Genomic DNA, 20,272 nt, shown 5'->3' with positions numbered 1-20,272 from the left:
AAGAAACAACAGAGCTCATACAAACATTAGAACAACTAGACTTAGTAAACATTTATAGAACTTTTTGTCCTAAGACCACAGATTATACATTCTTTTCAGCAATGCATGGCACCTTCTCCAGGATTTACCACATGATAGGACACAAAGCAAATCTAAACAACTTCAAAAAGATAGGAATCATACCATGTACCCTCTCAGACCACCACAGAATGAAACTGGAAATCAGCAATTCAAAATGCCCAAGGAAATATAGAAACTCTTGGAGGTTGAATAATATGCTATTAAACGAACAATGGGTCAGGGAAGAAATTAAAGATGAGATCAAAAAATTTATGGAAACCAGTGAAAACTCTGACACAACATTCCAAAACTTGTGGGACACGGCCAAAGCAGTGCTACAGGGCAAAGTCATCACAATTGGAGCTCATGTCAAGGTCCAAGAGAGGCGCCAAACACAGGAACTAACCACACACCTCCAGGAATTGGAAAAGCAGCAGCAGAGCCCCCCACACAACAGGAAACAAGAAATCATCAAAACAAGGGAGGAAATCAACCAGATAGAAATAAAAAAACAAAAAAAAAATCAATGAATCAAAAAGCTGGTTTTTTGAAAAGATAAACAAAATAGACACCCCACTGGCGCAACTGACAAAGAAAAAACAAGAGAAGGCAAGAATTAATAGCATCAAAGATGAAAAAGACAACATAACAACAGACAGTACAAGCATTAAGAACATAATTAGAAATTACTACAAAGCACTATACTCCAACAAATCAGAAGATCACCAAGAAATGGAAAAGTTCTTAGACTCACACCGCCTGCCAAAACTTAGCCCAGAGGCAACAAACGAACTGAACAAACCCATAACTGAAGCAGAGATTGAATCAGTGATTAAAGATCTCCCAACAAAGAAAAGCCCAGGACCAGACGGCTTCACTACAGAATTCTACAAAACATTCCAAACAGAACTAACCCCAATCCTCTACAAACTCTTCAAAACAATAGAAAAGGAAGCGACCCTTGCAAACTCATTCTATGAAGCCAACATTACCTTAATCCCAAAACTGGACAGAGATCCTACAGAGAAAGAAAACTACAGACCTATCTCTCTGATGAACATTGATGCTAAGATACTCAACAAAATCCTAGCCAATAGAATTCAAAAACACATCAGACAGATCATTCATCCGGATCAAGTAGGATTCATCCCTGGAATGCAGGGATGGTTCAACATTCGGAAATCTATAAATGTGATACACCACTTCCAAAAACTGAAAAACAAGAATCACATGATAGTATCAATAGACGCAGAAAAAGCTTTCAACAAAATCCAACACAACTTCTCTTTCACCCTCCATTTCTTACTCTTGACTTTTTTCATTAATTTGTGTTTGAAGGCATGGGGAGAGCAAACACAACGTGAGAATGGAAGAGTATTAAAGGCAAAGGGAGGGAGGACACACGAGCCTTTATTGCTGTGTCTTGTTGCAGCTTCTGTATACATTATTAGGAATTGTGAACAGTGAGTAAACACAGGCAGACACAAGCAGATACTCACACTCAGACAGAAGCACAATTCACAAACAACTCAATCTTGGGCTTACCTGTCTGCTGCTACTTCATCATTTGGCTGGCCTAGGAATAATAAACGAGTCCTGGCTTCTTCTGGTTTCACGTAGTAAAAGGGGAAAAATGCACCCAGCAGCAGGTCTCCATCAGCGTGAATACTGGAGTCCAATGGCTTATAGCAGTACTGAGCAGGGATGTCCTAGGAACTGCCCCAGCCATTCAGAAGCAGGCACAGAAACATCACAGGAAATGGCGTGGTATAGCAACCATTATATGGTTCAAGCCCCAAGCACATTCAGATAGTAGGAGAATCAAAGCTTGTTTTTTGTGTGCATTCTCAGCTGGTTCTGGAGAGACTAAAGCAGTATGCAGGGTACCCCATTTCGATCTCCAGTTCTGCTGTATGCCTTCTATTTGTAGATACTGTATGCGTGTCTGCAGAGCCACACAGGGACACAAGTCCAAAGGGAGATGCTTCAAAGGTTATCCCATCAGTGAGGCCATGGCCTCTTGTCCTTGTGATCAGAACTCAGGGGATCACCGTGCCCTGAGGCTGTGCGCCTGCCAGTGTCCATGATGAGCAAAAACACCTCTGAACAAACACCTGCTTTGGACTCTCTTAACTCCTCTAGAGCAACCAGAAGTATCAACTCTGAAGTTTTTATCCAGGAGAAAAAACTGTTATGTTCATTTTGGGAAGGTTGGAAGTTTTAGAGAGTTAGTGCTGGATTAACACACGCACACACACACACACAATCAGAATCATTAACTCAAGTTACACTTTATCAAGATGATCACATATTGAAAATGGTGGGGCATCTGTGCAATCAATGGGGAGTGATGTAAACTCCATCAATGATTGAGTATTAACTGTCTGCAAGAGGGCTTTTAATACTGGAGTCTTGGGCAAGCTTTTCCATATAAGCCTGTTTGCCACCTGATGGAGGACAATCCTAGCACTTCAGCTACTTCAGTCCAGCGGGCATGCACCTACCACTTTCCACTTTGCTTTTTGTGGGTCTCACAAGTGTAAGCTACAGGAATCATTTCAGATTTTGAAAAATGAAATGAAAGTCCAGTTTAATCGGGTCAAACTTTGCAAATGCATGCAATACATTGCTCAAATTTCATGCATTCTGGTTAAAGATAACATAATATTATAAGGCCCAGCAAGAAAAATAGGTGATTGATACATCATGGAAAATTTAAAAGGACATGACATTTTGTTTTCTTTCTCTTTAATTGACTCTTGTATGAGAATGCAATGTTCTTTTTTTTTTTTTACCATAAGGATCATGTTTGGCACAAAAACAAAATTTCAAATTTCACTTTGAATGTAATTTTTTAAAGGTTTATTTATTTTTATTGTAAAGGCAGACATACAGAGAGGAGGAGACACAGATAGGAAGATCTTCTGTCGAAAGGCTCACTCTCCAAATGAGCACAATGGCTGGAGCTGAGCCAATCCAGAGCCAGGAGTCAGGAGCTCTTCCAGGTCACCTATGGGGGTGAAGTGTCCCAAGGATTTGGGCTGTGCTCAACTACTTTCCCAGGCCACTAGCAGGGAGCTGGATGGGAAGCATGGCCACTGGGATTAGAACTGGTGACCATATGGGATCCCGGGGTGTGAACGACGATGACTTTAACAACTACACTATCACACCTGGTCCTTTTAAAAACTTATTATTGTGCTGTTCTAAAGCGTGTCTGTTGGTCACCTGTGCATTATTCAGGACATAACTGCATTTCATTGCTGAAACAGCTATAATTTAAGTCCTCAGGTACTGAAAGACTCAGATTTTCCAAAATACATAATTAAATTTCTGAAACCTTTGCACACCCAATTGCTTTTCTAAGGATTGCATATAAGTAAGAATAAAATATCTGCCAAGTATTGTTTTGTGGGTAAAAATAGATACTGCAAGATGAAGCACCCTTTAAGATTTTTTTTCTAACAGATACCTCATTGCTATTGTCTGGACTTGATATAATTTCCTCAACTAATTTAGCTCTTGCCCTTGCTTTCATGAAGAAGCTAACTATGTATTTGAACTATGACTTAGAAAGTGGAGAACAGGGTTACTTGCATGACGTGAGGTCGTTGTGATTGTATAGTGTACAGAATTTACTTATGGGGTGATGGAAAATTGTTCTGTCCACAAAGAGGAAATTGCTGTCCATGCATTTGAACAAACTGTACCAAATCAGGAAGTGCACCATGGATGTGGCGGTACTTTCCTGCTACTCATTGTTCCAGCTGAAAACAGCTCTTCGTGGCTGTGAGATTTTCATATCAACCAATACAGCCCAGTGTCACTATGTTTAATCAAAGGAAGAAATCTTCAAGCAAAGGTAAAACCATGTATACTGCTGAGAAACATAAAATTTTGCAACCAGTGTCCTCTAGACATGGACAATGCATTCACTATGAAAAGAGAATGTTCTGGCAGAACTTGAAAATGAGCAAGAAGAAGACCAAGTGACCCCTGAACTCAACCTGGGAGCGAAATCTCACTTAAACCATTGTGTCAGCTAAGAAATGAAAAACACTCAACAGGGGTGGTGTGTTGGAATGTAAAGCCTGAATGATTCAGATGTCTTAGCATTAACATTGACATTAACATTATTTGCGTAGGATACGTGAAAAGAGGAACATTCAGACTCTGCCATTGCCAGAAGAGCCATGCTAAAATAAAGGAACATGAATATTGTATCTTCATGCTGATCTGAGGTTTGGATAACACCATGATTGTTTTTACTCAGTTAAGACTTTCTCAGCCTGTACATTAACTCTGGGGGAAAGAGACATAGAATGTAAGTGACGAAACAGAGACATATCCCATTTTATGCTTCGCATCTCTCCATTCCAATGCCTGTGTCAGGACTGTGTCCAAAGCCAACAATAGGAGTCAAACCAGGCTGGGTGGCTGGAACCAGGATTTACGAGTGGTGCTCAGAGGTACAAGTTTGAGCCAGGACCAAACATGGATCCCATATATTCTGCTAGGGTATCTGTACTACCCACAAATAGTATATAGGAGGAAGGACCTAGTATTTTATACACCTAAATGCAGTTAAGTGTCATATTTGGTTTACAGACGCTGCAAGGATGACAGTGAATGTTTTGGAAAAAATATTTAGACACAATTAGAACTTGTTTTTTTCTTCAAGCTTTTCAAAGAATTCTTTTCAGGCTTTATCAGAATAATGTAGCACTTGGGGGCAAAAATGCAGCCCAGAAGACCCACACCAGAGGCCAAGATGGAGAAGACCTCCACAGCCACCATGACCTTCCCCTTGGTGCTGTGGTACACAGGCAGGAAGGTCACCCACACACTGCAGAACACCAGCATGCTGAATGTCAGGAACTTGGCTTCATTGAACGTGTCAGGCAGGTTCCTGGCAAGGAAAGCCACAGTGAAGGTCCCCAGGGCCAAGGAGCCCAGGAAGCCCAGCACACAGTAGAAGGCAGTGATGGAGCCCTCGTTGCACAAGAGGATGATGTGTTCATGCTCAGAGTGTGCATCTGTGTCCACAAAGGGAGGTGATGTTGCCAGCCAGATGCCACAGAGAGTCAGTTGGATGAGGAAGCAGATGGGAATGACAGCCTTTGGGGCTCCTGACACCAGCAATCGTCTCATGGTCCTTCCAGGCTTCATGGCCTTGAAGGCCAAAACCACAGTGATGGTTTTGGCCAGCACAGCAGAAACAGCCAGTGTGAACATGAGAGCAAATGTGATTTGTCTTAGGAGGCAGGTGGCTGTGTTGGGACGGCCAATGAAAAGGAAGGAACAGAGGAAGCAGAGGAGGAGTGAGATAAGCAGGATGTAGCTGAGGTTGTGGTTATTGGCCTTGACGATGGGAGTGTCTTGGTGCTTCACAAAGACCCCCAGCACGATAACAGTGAGGAGAGCGAGGGCCAGAGCCATGCAGGCCAGAGCAGTACCCAGAAAACTTTCTAAAGCCAGGAAAGTCACCAGTTTAGGGAAACACTGTGTTCTCTCCCTGTTTGGGTACTCATCCTGTGAGCAATGGACACAATGCACTGCATCTGCAGGAAGAGAAAGAGTCGGGGTGTTTGTTGTGGTAATTCAGAATCATTCCCAGTTGTGAAAATGAATCAGCTCTACTATGCCCCTAAAATACAGATCAACTGTGATGTGTACTGGGCATACTAGAGCCAGTTTCTACCTTTCTAACCTAGGCAGAGTGCTCATCTGTTGATGGGAAGAAACACATTCAAAGAGATCTTAACTGACATGTGCTAAAGTGGGCTCATTTTGTGACACAAGAGGATCCCTTGCACATGGGTTCTTCCAACCTTCACCTCATCCACTCCTTTAAGTCTGCCTCATGTCAAGTCCTGTGTTCTCATTTTGTATTGCCTAAGGACATCAACTTTAAAGCCTTCTCTCCCAGACAGAAGCAACCCCAAATGCTTATGGCAACCTTACTAAAACCAGTGCTCTCAATCCTCATATGGCAAATGACAGAACATGTGCGTCCTCATTTAACATCTTCATTCTCTTGGAAAACTTTTGATCATTTTTCTATGTGACGCTTTTTTTTTAGTTTATTGAATAAACAAAATTTGCATTTGAATATAGATGTTTTAATGGTAGGAAATCTGGGTGTTTTGTGATTTTCATCAAGTTACTGATGGAGATATTCTATTTTTCAAGTTAAGGAATATCATTACTTTAAAAGAATTCATTATATACTCAAAGTACTGTTAAGTGTGTGATAATTCCCTAAAACATAACTCTGATCCATCCTCATGTAAATGTGATATTCACACAAGCAGAAACTATTCCATATGTTTCTGAACTGGAATGTAAAACATGTTGTATTTAAGTTTCCATGTGCTATTGGAAAACTGGTGATTATGTCACTGACATTTTTTTAGTTAGAATGCAATTTATTTACCTACATCATTCATATGAGGACTCTTTTCTGGCGGGCATTTATACCATTCTGAATGAGTGCTAAGGCTGCCATACTCTAAGGAATGCCAGACAAATACAGAAGTGCCTACAATGAACCTAAAGAGATAGATTGCATGAGCAAATGTATACGTACATTCAAAACTATGGTGCAGTTTATCCCCACACTGCCAGTAAATCTCTTTTGTTGTCTTTTTATGGAGAATGGATAAGAAAAGTAAAGCTATATCCATTGGAATTTCTACATATTTTACCTGTCTGATTGGACATTTCTCTCTCTGGACAGAACACACAGGTGTAGCAGCAGATGGGTCTTCCTTCCTGTGGCAAGATCCTGAATCCTGGACCACAGCTCTGGCTACACACAGACTGAGGAGTCTGAAGGGGAAAGAGAAAGAGTGGGCATTATCAACCATTCCAAAGCATGTCAGTGTATTCTCTCTCACAACATACATTTCACTTTCACTTGAAGGTCACAACTGAATCCTCTCCCCCTGTATTGGAGGTGTTCCCAATGCACCCATTGCAGGCATCACATCATGGCCATTGCTGCTTCCTTAAGCCTCTCCAAAGTACCGAAACAGAACCTAGTAGTACTGACCTCAAAATTTTTTCAAGCAGCTCCATTCAGACGTACCAGGAGGTATCATACATCCAAAGAGAATCATACCTCCTTGAAGGCAACAGGCCATTCTATCAGGTCTGCATGGATCAACAGCCCCTGCTCATATGAACTAGTGGAGTAAATCTCTCCAATTTTCACCAGCAAGCTCAGTCCAGCAGGAAAATTCACAACATTCTGGATATCATAACGTGCCACGCCATGCCTTGGGTCAGCCAAGGATACATCATCTCCAGCACTGTTTCTGAACTGGAGTTTCCTCAGAACTGGGTGGAGCTGGAGGACAGGCAGAATTGGAGACAGGGAGAGTATCCAAGTTAGTTATGGTAGGGCACTGGTGCTTAACAAGATTTCTTTGTTGTGCTCAATTTCCAGATTCTCTTATGGGAAAGGGCATGGCTTTTCTCTGCATGCTCAAACATTTCCTGAGTTTAGATAAACTGAACTCTTGTAGCTCACTTGTAAGTAAAAACCCTTTGTACTTATGCAGGTAAGTGGGCTTAATAGCTCACAGTCCATATCCTATCATTTCAAGAAAAGGTATGCAATTCATTTCTATCCTCTCAAAAGTGTCTGATTTCAACATGGACTATAGGTAAAGTTACTGCTGTCATATTGGGTCAACATTTGCAACAAAATGTAGTGAACTGGAGACCTCTAGCTGCTGTAAATACAACAGCCCAAAACAGACAAATATCATGTTTCCCTAATCTTTAGAAATTGATTTTCAGTGAATATAAACTATGAAGATGATACTCCAGTAATATATTGATCCACTGTGCATACCGTGTAAATGACATTACCCTACTTCTCCATAATCAGAACATTATCTGAAATCCCATACTTTGTGATACTAATGTAAAAATTTCAGAAAAAATCACATATATGGATATATGGAATATCTATATATGATGTATCAATGACAATATATACCTGCCAGGGAAGAATCACTGGCTGGGCAGCTTCTCCCAGAGATCCCAGCTCCATTTTCTCCATAAGAATTGTGTGAGTAACATGGGCCACAGCATACACTGCATTGTAAACTAAATAGCTGGAGTCAGAGAGGGTCATCAGGTCAATGTGTGCTGGAAGAAACCCCAAGGATGCATTTGGTGAGCAGTTTCCAATGCGTCCACAAAATGACCCTGCTGGTGAGCAGTCCAGATGCAAGAGCCATAATTTACTGAAGTAAAAGTCCTCTGGGAAGAGAGAAGGCTCCACGGTCTTGAGAAAATCTTTGAGGCCATGGATCTCCTCCCTGTGGGGGAAAAATGAGAAGCTTCCATGCAAAGAGTGCAGTATGTGGTCTGTCTTATACACAACGATGTCCCACTTGGATGCCATCACCCACACCTTCCCCATGGTTAGAAAGAATTCCACTGAAATGTCCACGTTAATGAGGGCCCTTACATCACCATAGAGGATGTGCACATTTGCAGTCGAAGCTTGGATCCTACTCATGAAAGTCAGATCACTCTCTTGATACAGCCTCTTGGTGACAGGGAGCTTCACTGTCAAGGCCACACAGACTCCTCTCTTCAGCATCTCTGCTTGAATGTCCTGCAGGAATTGCTCTCCTTTCATGTCATCAGACACAAAGAGTGCCACCCATGTCCAGCCAAAATGTAGCAGTAAGGTAATCATTGCAATGCTCAGGGAACTGTCACTGCTGGCCATCTGATAGAGGGATGGTAACTGCTTCTTATCATTTAGCATGGGATCAAAAGGACCAAAGGTCAGCTGAAAGCACAGAAAATCAAGATCAACCTCTGTCTGAATTGGGTATACCATCCGGATTTGAATGAAAACAATTATCCCAGGGTGGACTTGAGCCATTCAATATTTAATGGAGAGGAAGTGTACAGTAGAAATGAAACATCCTACTGTCCTGGTCACAAAGAAGAACATATATGGGTGCCCATTTCTTCAGGTCAATACATACAATTTCCATTCATAGCTTTAAAGAAGATACATCCATTCTGTTTCCTCTTTGTGACCTGTTCTGAGACCAAGATCATGGTCTTTCCCATCTCCTAGTGGATTGTCGTTGGTGGTGCAGAGTAGTCACTGTTGGAATTGACTCTGAATCAGACAGAAATCTCTACTGTGTTAATACCTGATATTTGGAGCTCACTGCTTACTGCTGGGAATTAATGCTACCATTCATAGATATTCATTCACCCTGTCTGGACAGGGACAGAGCAATTTTGCAATGCAAATTTTCTTCTAATAGCAAGGTAACCTATGTCTGACAGACACATGTCTTGATTCTTGCTCATGTTTGGGTCCTTGGTGACATCTTTCTGAGATGCTAGGTAGTTCTGGTGAGGCAGTAATGTTGACTTAACTAATTGTATCATGATGTTCACTGGCATGTGTTCCTGGCTCTACACATCTGTCATGCATGTGTGTAAACCACAAGATGGGTGCTCTTTGTTTGCCTCTCTCCTTCTAAAACAAAGATGGGAAGGAGTACACATCTGAAACATGGGTGGGTATGTGGCATGGTCTCTGGAAATGCTGAGAATATCTGCCCTTGTACTCAAGAATACTTACCTACTTCAATATAGTCTCAACACTCCCACGGACTTGTGTGTTAACCTGCTGATTTTCATGCAAATATTCCGTGTCAGAGCACCCATTCCAATCCAGGCTAATCAGCTTTTGACCCAATTTCCTGCTAATATGTCCTTAAATGTAGTCATGTATGACTGAAGAACTAGGACCTTTCTTGCCACATTGGACAACTCAAGTGACACATGCCACATGGCTGTGCCTGGGTCAGACCTAACCACTGTGGGACTGTGGGCATTGAACCAGTGGATCAAAGACCCCTATATGCATTTTCTTATTATCTCTCCCTTTGGAGTTCCAACTAGACTTATAAATGTGTCTTTTAAAATATGACTTCACACCTTCAGAATCAATGTTTTCCAAGACACAAGCAGAAGTCAAAGTCTATATCCCCAGCTGTAATAATTTTGGGGTGACCCCTAAGACAATGTTCTTCAACAAGATACTTCAGCATGATGGGCACATCATTTAGAAACCATCAGGTGTCAACATGAAACAGCATAGTTACCAGCAATTGGAAGTATCATAAGGGGAAACTAGGCAGCAAATTAAGCAGAATCTCAATATTCACTGCTCTTTCCCCTATCTCATTCTGCTTGCACTAGGATTAATCACATGTCCCCCAAAATGCATGAATCCTTCCACAACATGGTCAGATGTGCACACTGGGCCATCTTCATTGCAAATGGGTTAGAAAGATTCAAACATCTCTCTTCAGATTCAAAACCCACTGACCTGTGGGGTTTTGTAGAGCTCCAGAAGGGTTCCAAATTCAATGGACAGTGCTGAAGCGGTTCCAACAATGGTGGCCAGCTGCACTCCTTGTGTCTGGCAGATGTAGTTAGGTAAATTCCCAGTGTTCCCAGTCAACCAGTATAGGAGGCTCCATAAGGTGAACTGCTCACCGGGAAAGGCATTGTACCACTGGAATCCCAGGGTCAAGTTGGGGAGCAGGTGAGGATCCTTGTTGATCTCCTGGATGGCAAAGTAAAAAGCCAACACATATTGGTAGTTCTTCCACAGCCACCTAAACATGAACCAACATCAGAGAGAAAGATCACACCATGGAATTCAGAGCAATAATACAGTCTAGCCCTGAAGCAGCAACAGACAGACTCAGGTGCCATTCCATACCTGCCTCAGCTCTGGCACATGGAGCAGCTGAGACGAAGGTTCCCAGAGCTCCAGAGCATGTCAGAGTGGCCTTTGGACCCTCTGAAGGAAGTGGTTCCAGCAGGTATAACAGTTCACCAATTCTCCAGGTAAGCCTTAATATGTTCAAACCTGGGGACACAGGCAAGCGCAAGCCTTTCTGTTGTCAGTGATCTCTAGGGTCACTTGAAAACCACCTGACTCATTGGCACTCTAAAATCACAGGACACATGCCTCTGCAAGCAGCTGCACCTGATGTGTTTTCCACTGGTCTTGCTGCAATCCTCCACCTTAAAGTTTTACTTGAACAGATCAATTGTTATACTTCTTGAGAAGGGTCATTTGATTTACAAACAGTTGGGTACATCATGAAGAATCTTCACTTAGTTTGATTTATTTAATTTTCTGTCCTGAATTTTCATTTCTCATTGCATAATTACTCTTACATGCTTCCTTCTTTTCCCAAATATTTTTTAAAAGTTTTTGCTTAATATAAAAAAAAACTATTTTAAGTTTTCATAGATACAATTCTAAGATGATGATCATATTCCTTCTTTCCCTCAATCTGCCCTATTCTCTCTTCCTTTAATGTTTGATATATTATATTTTCAATCTACTTTGTAATCACAGCATATATCTTAGGTGAAAATATGACTTCTTTGAACGTAAGAACGGCTTTCATAGTTGATGTTCCTAAGAGAACAGACGGTCTGTTTTCTCACTATGGATTCTTGGCTCTAGTTTCCTGAAATGTCTCTTTGATTTGTCTAATTTATGAAACATGTTCCATCATTTGAATGCTAATGGATGTCTGCATGCCAATAATTTGTAGGAACATAATATGTTCATACAACCTGTCTTTTAGTTGCACATAAAATTATGTTTCAGTTGCACTGAAAATTATGGGGTTTCTTTTCTTCAGTTTTGCTTGATTAGGAGTTTTTCATGTCTGCTTTCCACACTTAGAGTTTCACAGATCTCTAATTGACAGTGTTTTGCTTTTAATGAAAGAGCATTTCAAGATCCTGTCATGCAGGATTTTAAGTTTATATATTTGCAATTTAAAACATCATCATATCCTCTAGGTAAATGGTAGTATTCTATACACACTTAAACATATTAGCTTTTCAGATTCTCTACAGGATTTCCTGAAGAAAAAAATCAATCTGGCCAGGAAATTCTGCCCATCTATAGTTTCAACTTAATTAATAGAGTAATAAATCTAACTTATTGAAACAATATTTCCTTTTCATCATGTGGTCCTACTAATTTAGATTATTTATTTTGATGGGCGTACTTCTTGTTCCCAGGGTTATTTTTAGCTCTTGCTGCCAGCTGGAGGCTCACTACCTTCACTCTTTTTCTAAAGGCTAAGTTGTCAGAGGTTAATTTGTGCACCTGCAGAGTCATTCTTTGAGTCAACCACCATTTTGATCACAGAAGCACACATAGATCAGAAGATATTTGAGAAAAACACACCAAATATTGCTGCAAACTGAACATAGAGAAAGCACGTAAGCTCTCACTCTGAGTCACTTCACCCCAAGTGTTCATCACAGACAAGAACAGGAGAGCCATAGGCACATTGGTTGTCCCATGGCAAGGGGAGAGAAGGAGGGGTATAGAGACACTGAAAAAGAGTATGGGGATTTGGGGAAGGATTAGGAAAATCTACAGGTTAATCAGCAATGATTTGGTAGGTATTAAAGAATCTTGATTAAAGACTATCTCATTACTCAGTACTCAGTACTTCACTCCAATTACCTCAATCTGAGAGCTATGTGAAACTTATGAAATTAACTTCATCACCAGGTTGTTGCAGTCACACAAACTAAATATCAAATCTAGTGCCCAACATGGATTCAATCAGTGTGGTTTATACACGAGGTCCAGAACTTGGAGGGAAGTACACTAACTGCACTGGAGTCCAACTCCTGGACAATTTACCAATCAGGATCCATATGGCCTAGGTGAGATTGAGGCACCTGCCATTCTGGGGTGTGACAGCACATGATGGTTATTAGATCTGCACAAGCAAGTTAGCCAGACACGTTTATAACTGAGGTGCAAAGGCAGAGAGCAGTCTTATCTTTGTGTGGCATGGCCTGGAGACTGTCACACAGAGATCATGAGCAAGACAGGTCCTCACTTACTCCCACATGGCACAGCTGAGAGAGGAGACTCCATCACCCTCACAAGAGAGGAAGACTCAAGCAGACAGTGAGAAAGGACAGCAAGAATGTGAAGCCACAGGCTAGGAAAGATTACAGGTTACACAGTGAAAGGTAGTTTCACAGACAACCAACTCGTCCCTCAGTTGCCCCACATACCACTTCCTCACATGTATGGCAATGATCTGAGATGAAATGCAGGGAGTCCTAAGACATTAGCAATGGCAGGCACGCTGCAATGGAAAAAGTGATTTCTGACATCACTGCCTTCTTAGCAATACAGAGAAGCATCCTGCACTGTGGCTACCAGCAAGGATGCAGGCACAGACTTGCTGGTCCCAATGTCCTCATTATGCATTGACACAGAATCTCAGTTCTAGAAATACAGGCGGCACAGATGTGTTAAACCAAGGATTAATGCAGCTATTATGTCATTATTAGAAAAGAATCTTCAGGGTCATAGTAAACCCTCAGGGAAACTGAACCTCTTTATTTCTATTACTTCTAGCATTTGAAACCTTCATCTTGAAGCATTTCATATTTTATACAAGGATAAACCCATTCTGGGTTGATGGTACAAATCAAGAAACACACAGCTCCACCACAGGCCACATAACCACACTCTTGTTAGCAGTAACAGGCATCTGACACCTTAATAACTACCGTTGATCACATAACATCATCTCAGTGTCTCAGGACATCCAAGTGCCCTTTCCATGCGTGCTGGCAGCACAGGATGTGAGGTCCCAGCACTCTAACTCTGAGATTCCCAGCATTGCATCTGGGACATCTAACCAATGCAGCAGACTCAGAAATGGTGATGTCACTCCATTGTCCACACAGGACTAATAGGCAAATATAAAATAAGTACAAAAGGGATGGAAGGAACAAATGTGGATAGAACCTGAGCCTTCCTTGGTAAACATTACTGTCACAGCTACATTATTCACCATTGCCAGAAAGGATTGTCACATACACTTCCTCACAGTCACAACCACATTTAAGAAGACCATGAACTTACCAAGACCGAGAAGAGTAAGAAAGTGTGAGCTGGATACTGCTGCTGTTTCTTCCTGTGTAGTAAAGGGGGAAAAAGCCACCCAACATCAGGTCCCCATGTCTGTTCACACTTGGCTTACGGTATGTGAACCAATCAGTATCTGTCATACCCTGTGATACATGTAGCACAGGCACGAGCAGGAAGATGATGCTCACAGACCACATCTTGTCAGGATTCCCTTGTGGTGGAGACACAGATACTGAGTGTGGGTGCAGGTTCGATGAATAGGGGATTGGATAGAGTGGAAACTGCTTTTAGGGCAGAGTCTAGCTGATCTCCACTATCATAATGTCACCTCTTTGGCCCTATATTCAGCATACACTTGCAGCCCTGAATTTCTCACATGGGAGACTCAAGGGATTGTCATGCCTTGCAGCTATACACCTGTCATCATCCGTTCTGGGAATCACACTTTAGAAAAACATGTTGTGAACTCTCCTTGCTTGCTGCTCTCTTTGATTGCACCATGGACCAATAGGGCCCTGAAGACCATCTCAGGCTTGGACAGCAGCTCTGTGAACTTGTGTTCACAGGAACCATGGGGGGTGTGGGCCGTACACTGCTGAGTGGGCTTGGCGATTTTAGGGAGAGTTGATGCTGAGATGGAGGGAGCAGCCAAATGCATCATTGCATATGGAGCGAGGGGTTGATGGCAATCATTGTTTCCTCTCTGCATGCCCCAGCCTGTCCTCGTGACTTTGGCTGACATCTTTCACTTGTCTGCAGTGCCTGCTGGGAAAATGGTATTTAGAGTCATAGATTATGAGGCATGTGCAGAGAAGTTTACATTTCATGCTTCTTCATCTATAGAAGTTGAAGGAGGCAGATCATAGGATTTAACTGTGGTCTCATGGACTCACCAGGGCCTGCTTCATGGGTGACGGGCAGGCTATGGGGTGGTGAAATAGTTATGGATGTACATAGCAGTGATGTTTGCACAAATGCTTAAATATCCAATATAATGTCAATATGCAAGATGAAAGGGTATAGCTTCATGGAGAACTGCTTACAAGCAGAATACTGAGTGTTACAAAAGGATGGCTTTGGAGTTCTTATTATTTATTTCTCTCTAAAAGAAGGAAATCATGGGCCCGGCATGATAGCATACTGGTTAAATTCCTCTCCTTGAAAGTGCCGGGATCCCACATAAATGACGGTTCAAATCCCAGTGGCCCCAATTCCCATCCAGCTCCCTGCCTGTGGCCTGGGAATATAGTTTAGGAAAGCCCAAAGCTTGGGACCCTGCACCCGCATGGGAGACCTGGAAGAGCTCTTGCTCCTGGCTTTGGAATGGCTCAGCTTCAGCCTTTGCGACTGCTTGGGGAGTAAGTCAACGAACGGAAGATCTTCCTCTCTGTCTCTAATCCTCTCTGTATATCCACCTTTAGTATAAAAATAAATAAATCTTCAAAAAGGAGGAAATCATTAGACTTTATATAATAGACCAATACTCTGTTTCTGAAAATCCCTCACATGACTAAGCTTCAATGCCCATGGCCATGTATGAGAGCTGAATGGGATGTGGGACAGACTGGACCAGTCTGCTTTACATACTGACAAGCATGGGACTTAAGTAAGGGGGAAGCATAGTGGGGGTTATTGTGGGTCACTCTGACTACAGCTCCCACTGGTTTGAGTGAGGGCCAAGTGTGTGGTTGGCAGGAGCAGGCTGGATGGCAGTACCCATTGGTTCATTGGAAGACAGGGCTGGAAATAGAACTGACCCAGCAATTGCAATCACTAGCATGTGCATAAGCTGATTGGGCTACAGACAGTGCCAAATTCTGTTAATGGCATGCACACACACGAATCGGGTCTGGTATCACCTCAGACTAAGTTTCTTTGGGAGTTCACCCAACTCAATTGCTGAAATCAGAACCCCAACCATGAAGAGAAGTGCAGGTTCCATGGTCTGACTATGGAGTGCAGGTGTCAGAAGCTGAGCCTCCTCAGAAGCTCAGACGGAGCAGTGGACAGCATATCCAGGTGCACATGGATGATATGGCAGACCATTTGAACCTGCAGAAGACACCTGGTGCCACATCAGAGGATGGAGAACATGCCATGTGTTGGCAGTGAAAATCTGGGCAAATGGAGACTCTAAGGCGGATTATGTCAGCCAGCGTATCTAAGAGAGATTCCATTGTGAATGGAATGGCAGGATTGGCAGCAATTCAGAACTATTGAACTATCAGAATCACTTCAACAGTGCCCTCAGAGCATGCCCCAAGTCAAGGGCTCTGGGATGGGTGGGAGGCGGGGTGGAGTTTCTCCTTTTGCCTACCTAATACCACAGATACAGAAAAAGAAGGTGGATGAAGTCAAAGTGACATGAAGGGAAAGGGATATGGGTGGATGTTCTTGCTATCCCTGTGGGTTCTCTACTCACCAGAGAGGGCTGAGGTGGAGAAAAGTTGGCCTCAAGTCCTCCTGTACCACTGGCCTTGCTCCCTCAGTGTGGAGATGCTCACAGCCTATGGCTTCATTGGAAATGCAGGGACTTCCCTTCTGGCTTCTTTACACAGGAAGACAGTGGATATTCTCATCAAGGGATGGTCCTATCATCTCTCCAGTGGATAAAGTGCAGGCTGACAGAAATGTATATGGAAATATAATTGTATATATGCGTGGTAATAGAAAGTTTATTCACGCTGATGCTTTTACATGTGTCACATGGTGGAGATATCCCTTGACAACTCCACAGTAGGCTTTGTGGCTCTGTAGGTTAACTTGATGTGGCTATCCCTCTGTCTAGTCTGGGAAGATGGTAGAAGGTAGGGGTAGTTATTCCAGGGGCTTGGTTTAACCTTTAGCCACTGGAACAAGAAGGATCTCTTCAATAACTTCTATTCTATGTGGTGTTGTGAGGGACTAGCAGTCACTGGGTTATCTATTTCGCATGCAATGTATAGGCCACAGGGTATGAAATCTCCATTCTCTAGTGTTGAGAGGCAGTTTAAAAAGCCCCTTGAGGGTGTGTCTACCATTTCTCATTGTAGATATGACTTGGATGCTGATTTAAATTCTCACCAACCCTGGTTTTATCTGGATAGAAGTTTTGCTTGCTCTGATCCACTGGTTTGTGGTCTCTGATTTTGAAGAGGCTTGGTAGTCCCGTGATAGGACTTCTGTCAACTCTACTACTGGTATAGATAACATTCTGCTAGGAAGACTCACATTGTAGGAAGGGCTCAGTTTCTCTTGAATTGCCTTCTCTCTGTTTTGAGAGCAACAGTTTGATGTATTTTTAAGAGCATTTTACCCAGCAACTGCAACCACCAGCTGATCAGGGAAATGGACTGCACTGGGCCCTATACTTGCTAGTACATACAAGAATCTGGTCTGGGAACACCTCAAACAAAGTTTCTATGGGGATCTCCCCAATCAAGCTTCTGGACTCAGAACCCAAACGATGAAATGACAGACAGAACAAGTAAATCACCCACCTCGGCTATATGCTGAAAATGAAAATACTGGGCAAGACTTCTCAGAACAGACGTTCCTGGCAAGAAGGGAGTGGAACAAAATCTTTCAAGTACTGAAAGAGAACAACTGTCAACCAAGAATACTCTACCCAGCAAAGATTTCATTTGTATACGAGAACGAAACTAGATACTTCCACAGCAAAGAGAAATTAGAAGAATATGCCAACACAAAACCAACTCTACAAAATCTCCTTAGAAATGCGCTACTCCCAGAGAAAAAGGAAGCAAGCCATAAGCAAGGATGGCAATCAGGGAGATCTCAATAAAGTCCATCCACAGAAATGACAATCAATTACCAACAACCTCAAAAACACAGGCATACGTCACAGCAAAATTATAATTTCTCAACATTAACTGTCAACACAAACGGCTTAAATTCTTCACTCAAAAGGCACCAGTTAGCAGACTGGGTTAAAAATCAGGACCCAACTATATGCTGCTTGCAAGAAACACATCTAACCAGAAGAAACTCCAAGAAACTAAAAGTGAAAGGGTGGAAACAAATATTCCATGCCAATGGACAAGAAAAAAAGGCTGGTGTGGCAGTCCTATTCTCAGATGATACGAACTTCAAGGTAACGAACGTCAAAAAGGATAGGGAAGGGTGCTACATCTTCTTGAAAGGGAGGATCCACCAAGAACAAATCGCCATTCTTAACATTTATGCTCCTAGCCCGGATGCACCCAGCTACGTGAAACAACTACTTTTGGACTTAAAGGGAGACATAGATGAACATACGATAGTTCTGGGAGATTTGAACACCCCACTAACACCAATAGATAGATCAACGCAGCAAAAGCTCAACAGAGAAGCCACAGAACTCACACAAACAATAGAACAACTGGACCTAGTAGACATCTACAGAATATTTCATCCTAAGGCCACAGAATACACCTTCTTCTCAGCAGTGCATGGCACCTTCTCCAGGATAGACCACATAATAGGACACAAAGCAAGTTTAACTAACTACAAAAATATCAGAATCATACCATGTACCTTCTCAGACCATCATGGAGTGAAACTGGAAATCAACAACTCAAAATGTCCAGGAAACATGTAAACTCCTAGAGGCTGAACAATATGCTGTTAAATGAACAATGGGTTAGAGAAGAAATTAAAGACAAGATCAAAAAATTTATGGAAACCAACGAAAACCCAGATACAAACGTCCAAAACTTATGGGACACTGCCAAAGCAGTGTTACGTGGTAAGTTTATTGCAATTAGCGTACACGTCAAAGCCCAAGAAAGGCAACAAATGCAGGAATTAAGCACACACCTCCAGGAACTGGAAAAGCAACAGCAGAAGGACCCCACAAACAAGAGGAAACAAGAAATTATCAAAACAAGACAAGAACTAAATCAGAAAGAAATTTAAAAAACCATTCAGAAAAAAAAATGAATCAAGAAGCTGGTTCTTTGAGAGGATAAACAAAGTAGATACCCCACTGGCCCGATTGACAAAGAAAAAACAAGACAAAGCAAGAATTAGCAGCATCAAAGATGAAAAAGGCAATATAACAACAGACACTACTACCATTAAGGAAATAATTAGAAATTATTACAAAGAACTATACGCCAACAAATCCGATAACCACTTGGAAATGGAAAGATTCCTAGACTCCCACCATTTACCAAAACTCACCCCAGAAGCAACAGAAGACCTGAATAAAGCCATTACCGAATCAGAAATAGAATCACTGATTAAAGAGCTCCCAACAAAGAAAAGCCCAGGCCCAGATGGTTTTACTGCAGAATTCTACAAAACATTCCAACCAGAGCTAACCCCGATGCTTTACAAGCTCTTCAAAACAATAGAAAAGGAAGCAACTCTTCCAAACTCATTCTATGAAGCCAATATCACCTTAATCCCCAAACCGAATAGAGAATTAACAGAGAAGGAAAACTACAGACCAATCTCCCTGATGAATGTTGACGCGAAGATTCTCAACAAAATCCTAGCCAATAGAATACAAAAAAACATCAGACAGATAATCCAAATAGGTTTCATCCAGGGAATGCAGGGATGGTTCAACATAAGGAAATCCATAAATGTGATACATCACATCCAAACACTGAAAAACAAAAACCATATAATAGTATCAATAGATGCAGAAAAAGCCTTCGACAAAATTCAACACCACTTCATGTTAAAAACCCTAACCGTGGTGGGGATAGAAGGAACAATCCACAATATAATCAAAGCAATATATGAAAAACCCAATGAAAGCATCATACTAAATGGAGAAAAACTGGATCCCTTCCCACTGAGATCTGGAACAAGACAAGGCTACCCACTATCACCACTGCTATTCAATATAGTCCTAGAGGTACTCGCAGAGGCCATAAAACAAGACAAAGAAATCAAAGGAAACCAAATTGGAAATGAAGAAGTCAAGCTTTCACTATTCGCAGACGACGTGATTCTTTACACAGAAGAACCAAAAAACTCAACACAAAGACTCCTAGAACTCATACGAGAATTTGGCAGAGTAGCAGGATACAAGATAAATGAACAAAAATCAACAGCCATAGTGTATGCAAACGGCCGCAAGATGGAAGAAGATCTAACCAACAAGCTACCATTCAAAATAACAGAGAAAAGCATGAAATATCTGGGAATAAATTTAACCAAAAGCGTAGACCTTTATGAAGAAAATTACAAAACACTCAAAAATCAAATAGAACAAGACTT

At 41.9% G+C, this 20,272-nt stretch overlaps 1 protein-coding gene across 1 annotated transcript; it reads right to left on the bottom strand.

The window, feature by feature from the left end:
* Positions 1–4,707: 4,707 nt before the first annotated feature.
* Positions 4,708–14,256, bottom strand: LOC101528613 (vomeronasal type-2 receptor 116-like). The gene is made up of 6 exons (XM_058671865.1): positions 14,054–14,256; positions 10,445–10,736; positions 8,069–8,875; positions 7,184–7,411; positions 6,768–6,891; positions 4,708–5,621 (listed from the first exon to the last, which is right to left on the bottom strand). Exons 1-6 carry the CDS (start codon positions 14,254–14,256, stop codon positions 4,708–4,710), a joined length of 2,568 nt encoding a protein of 855 aa, XP_058527848.1.
* Between the last annotated feature and the right edge of the window lie 6,016 nt (positions 14,257–20,272).

The sequence above is a fragment of the Ochotona princeps genome, chromosome 13 (assembly GCF_030435755.1).
Source record: "Ochotona princeps isolate mOchPri1 chromosome 13, mOchPri1.hap1, whole genome shotgun sequence".
In the NCBI taxonomy this organism is placed as follows: Eukaryota; Metazoa; Chordata; class Mammalia; order Lagomorpha; family Ochotonidae; genus Ochotona; species Ochotona princeps.
This window is presented reverse-complemented; position numbering and strand designations above follow the sequence as displayed.

Coding starts and splice junctions, on each gene's coding strand:
- LOC101528613 (XM_058671865.1), bottom strand. CDS start 14,256: ATGTGGTCTGTGAGCATCATCTTCCTGCTCGTGCCTGTGCTACATGTA. Junction 8,876..10,444: donor AGCTCTACAAAACCCCACAG/GTCAGTGGGTTT, acceptor CTGTGCTTTCAG/CTGACCTTTGGTCCTTTTGA. Junction 5,622..6,767: donor AGAAATGTCCAATCAGACAG/GTAAAATATGTA, acceptor CTCTTCCTGCAG/ATGCAGTGCATTGTGTCCAT.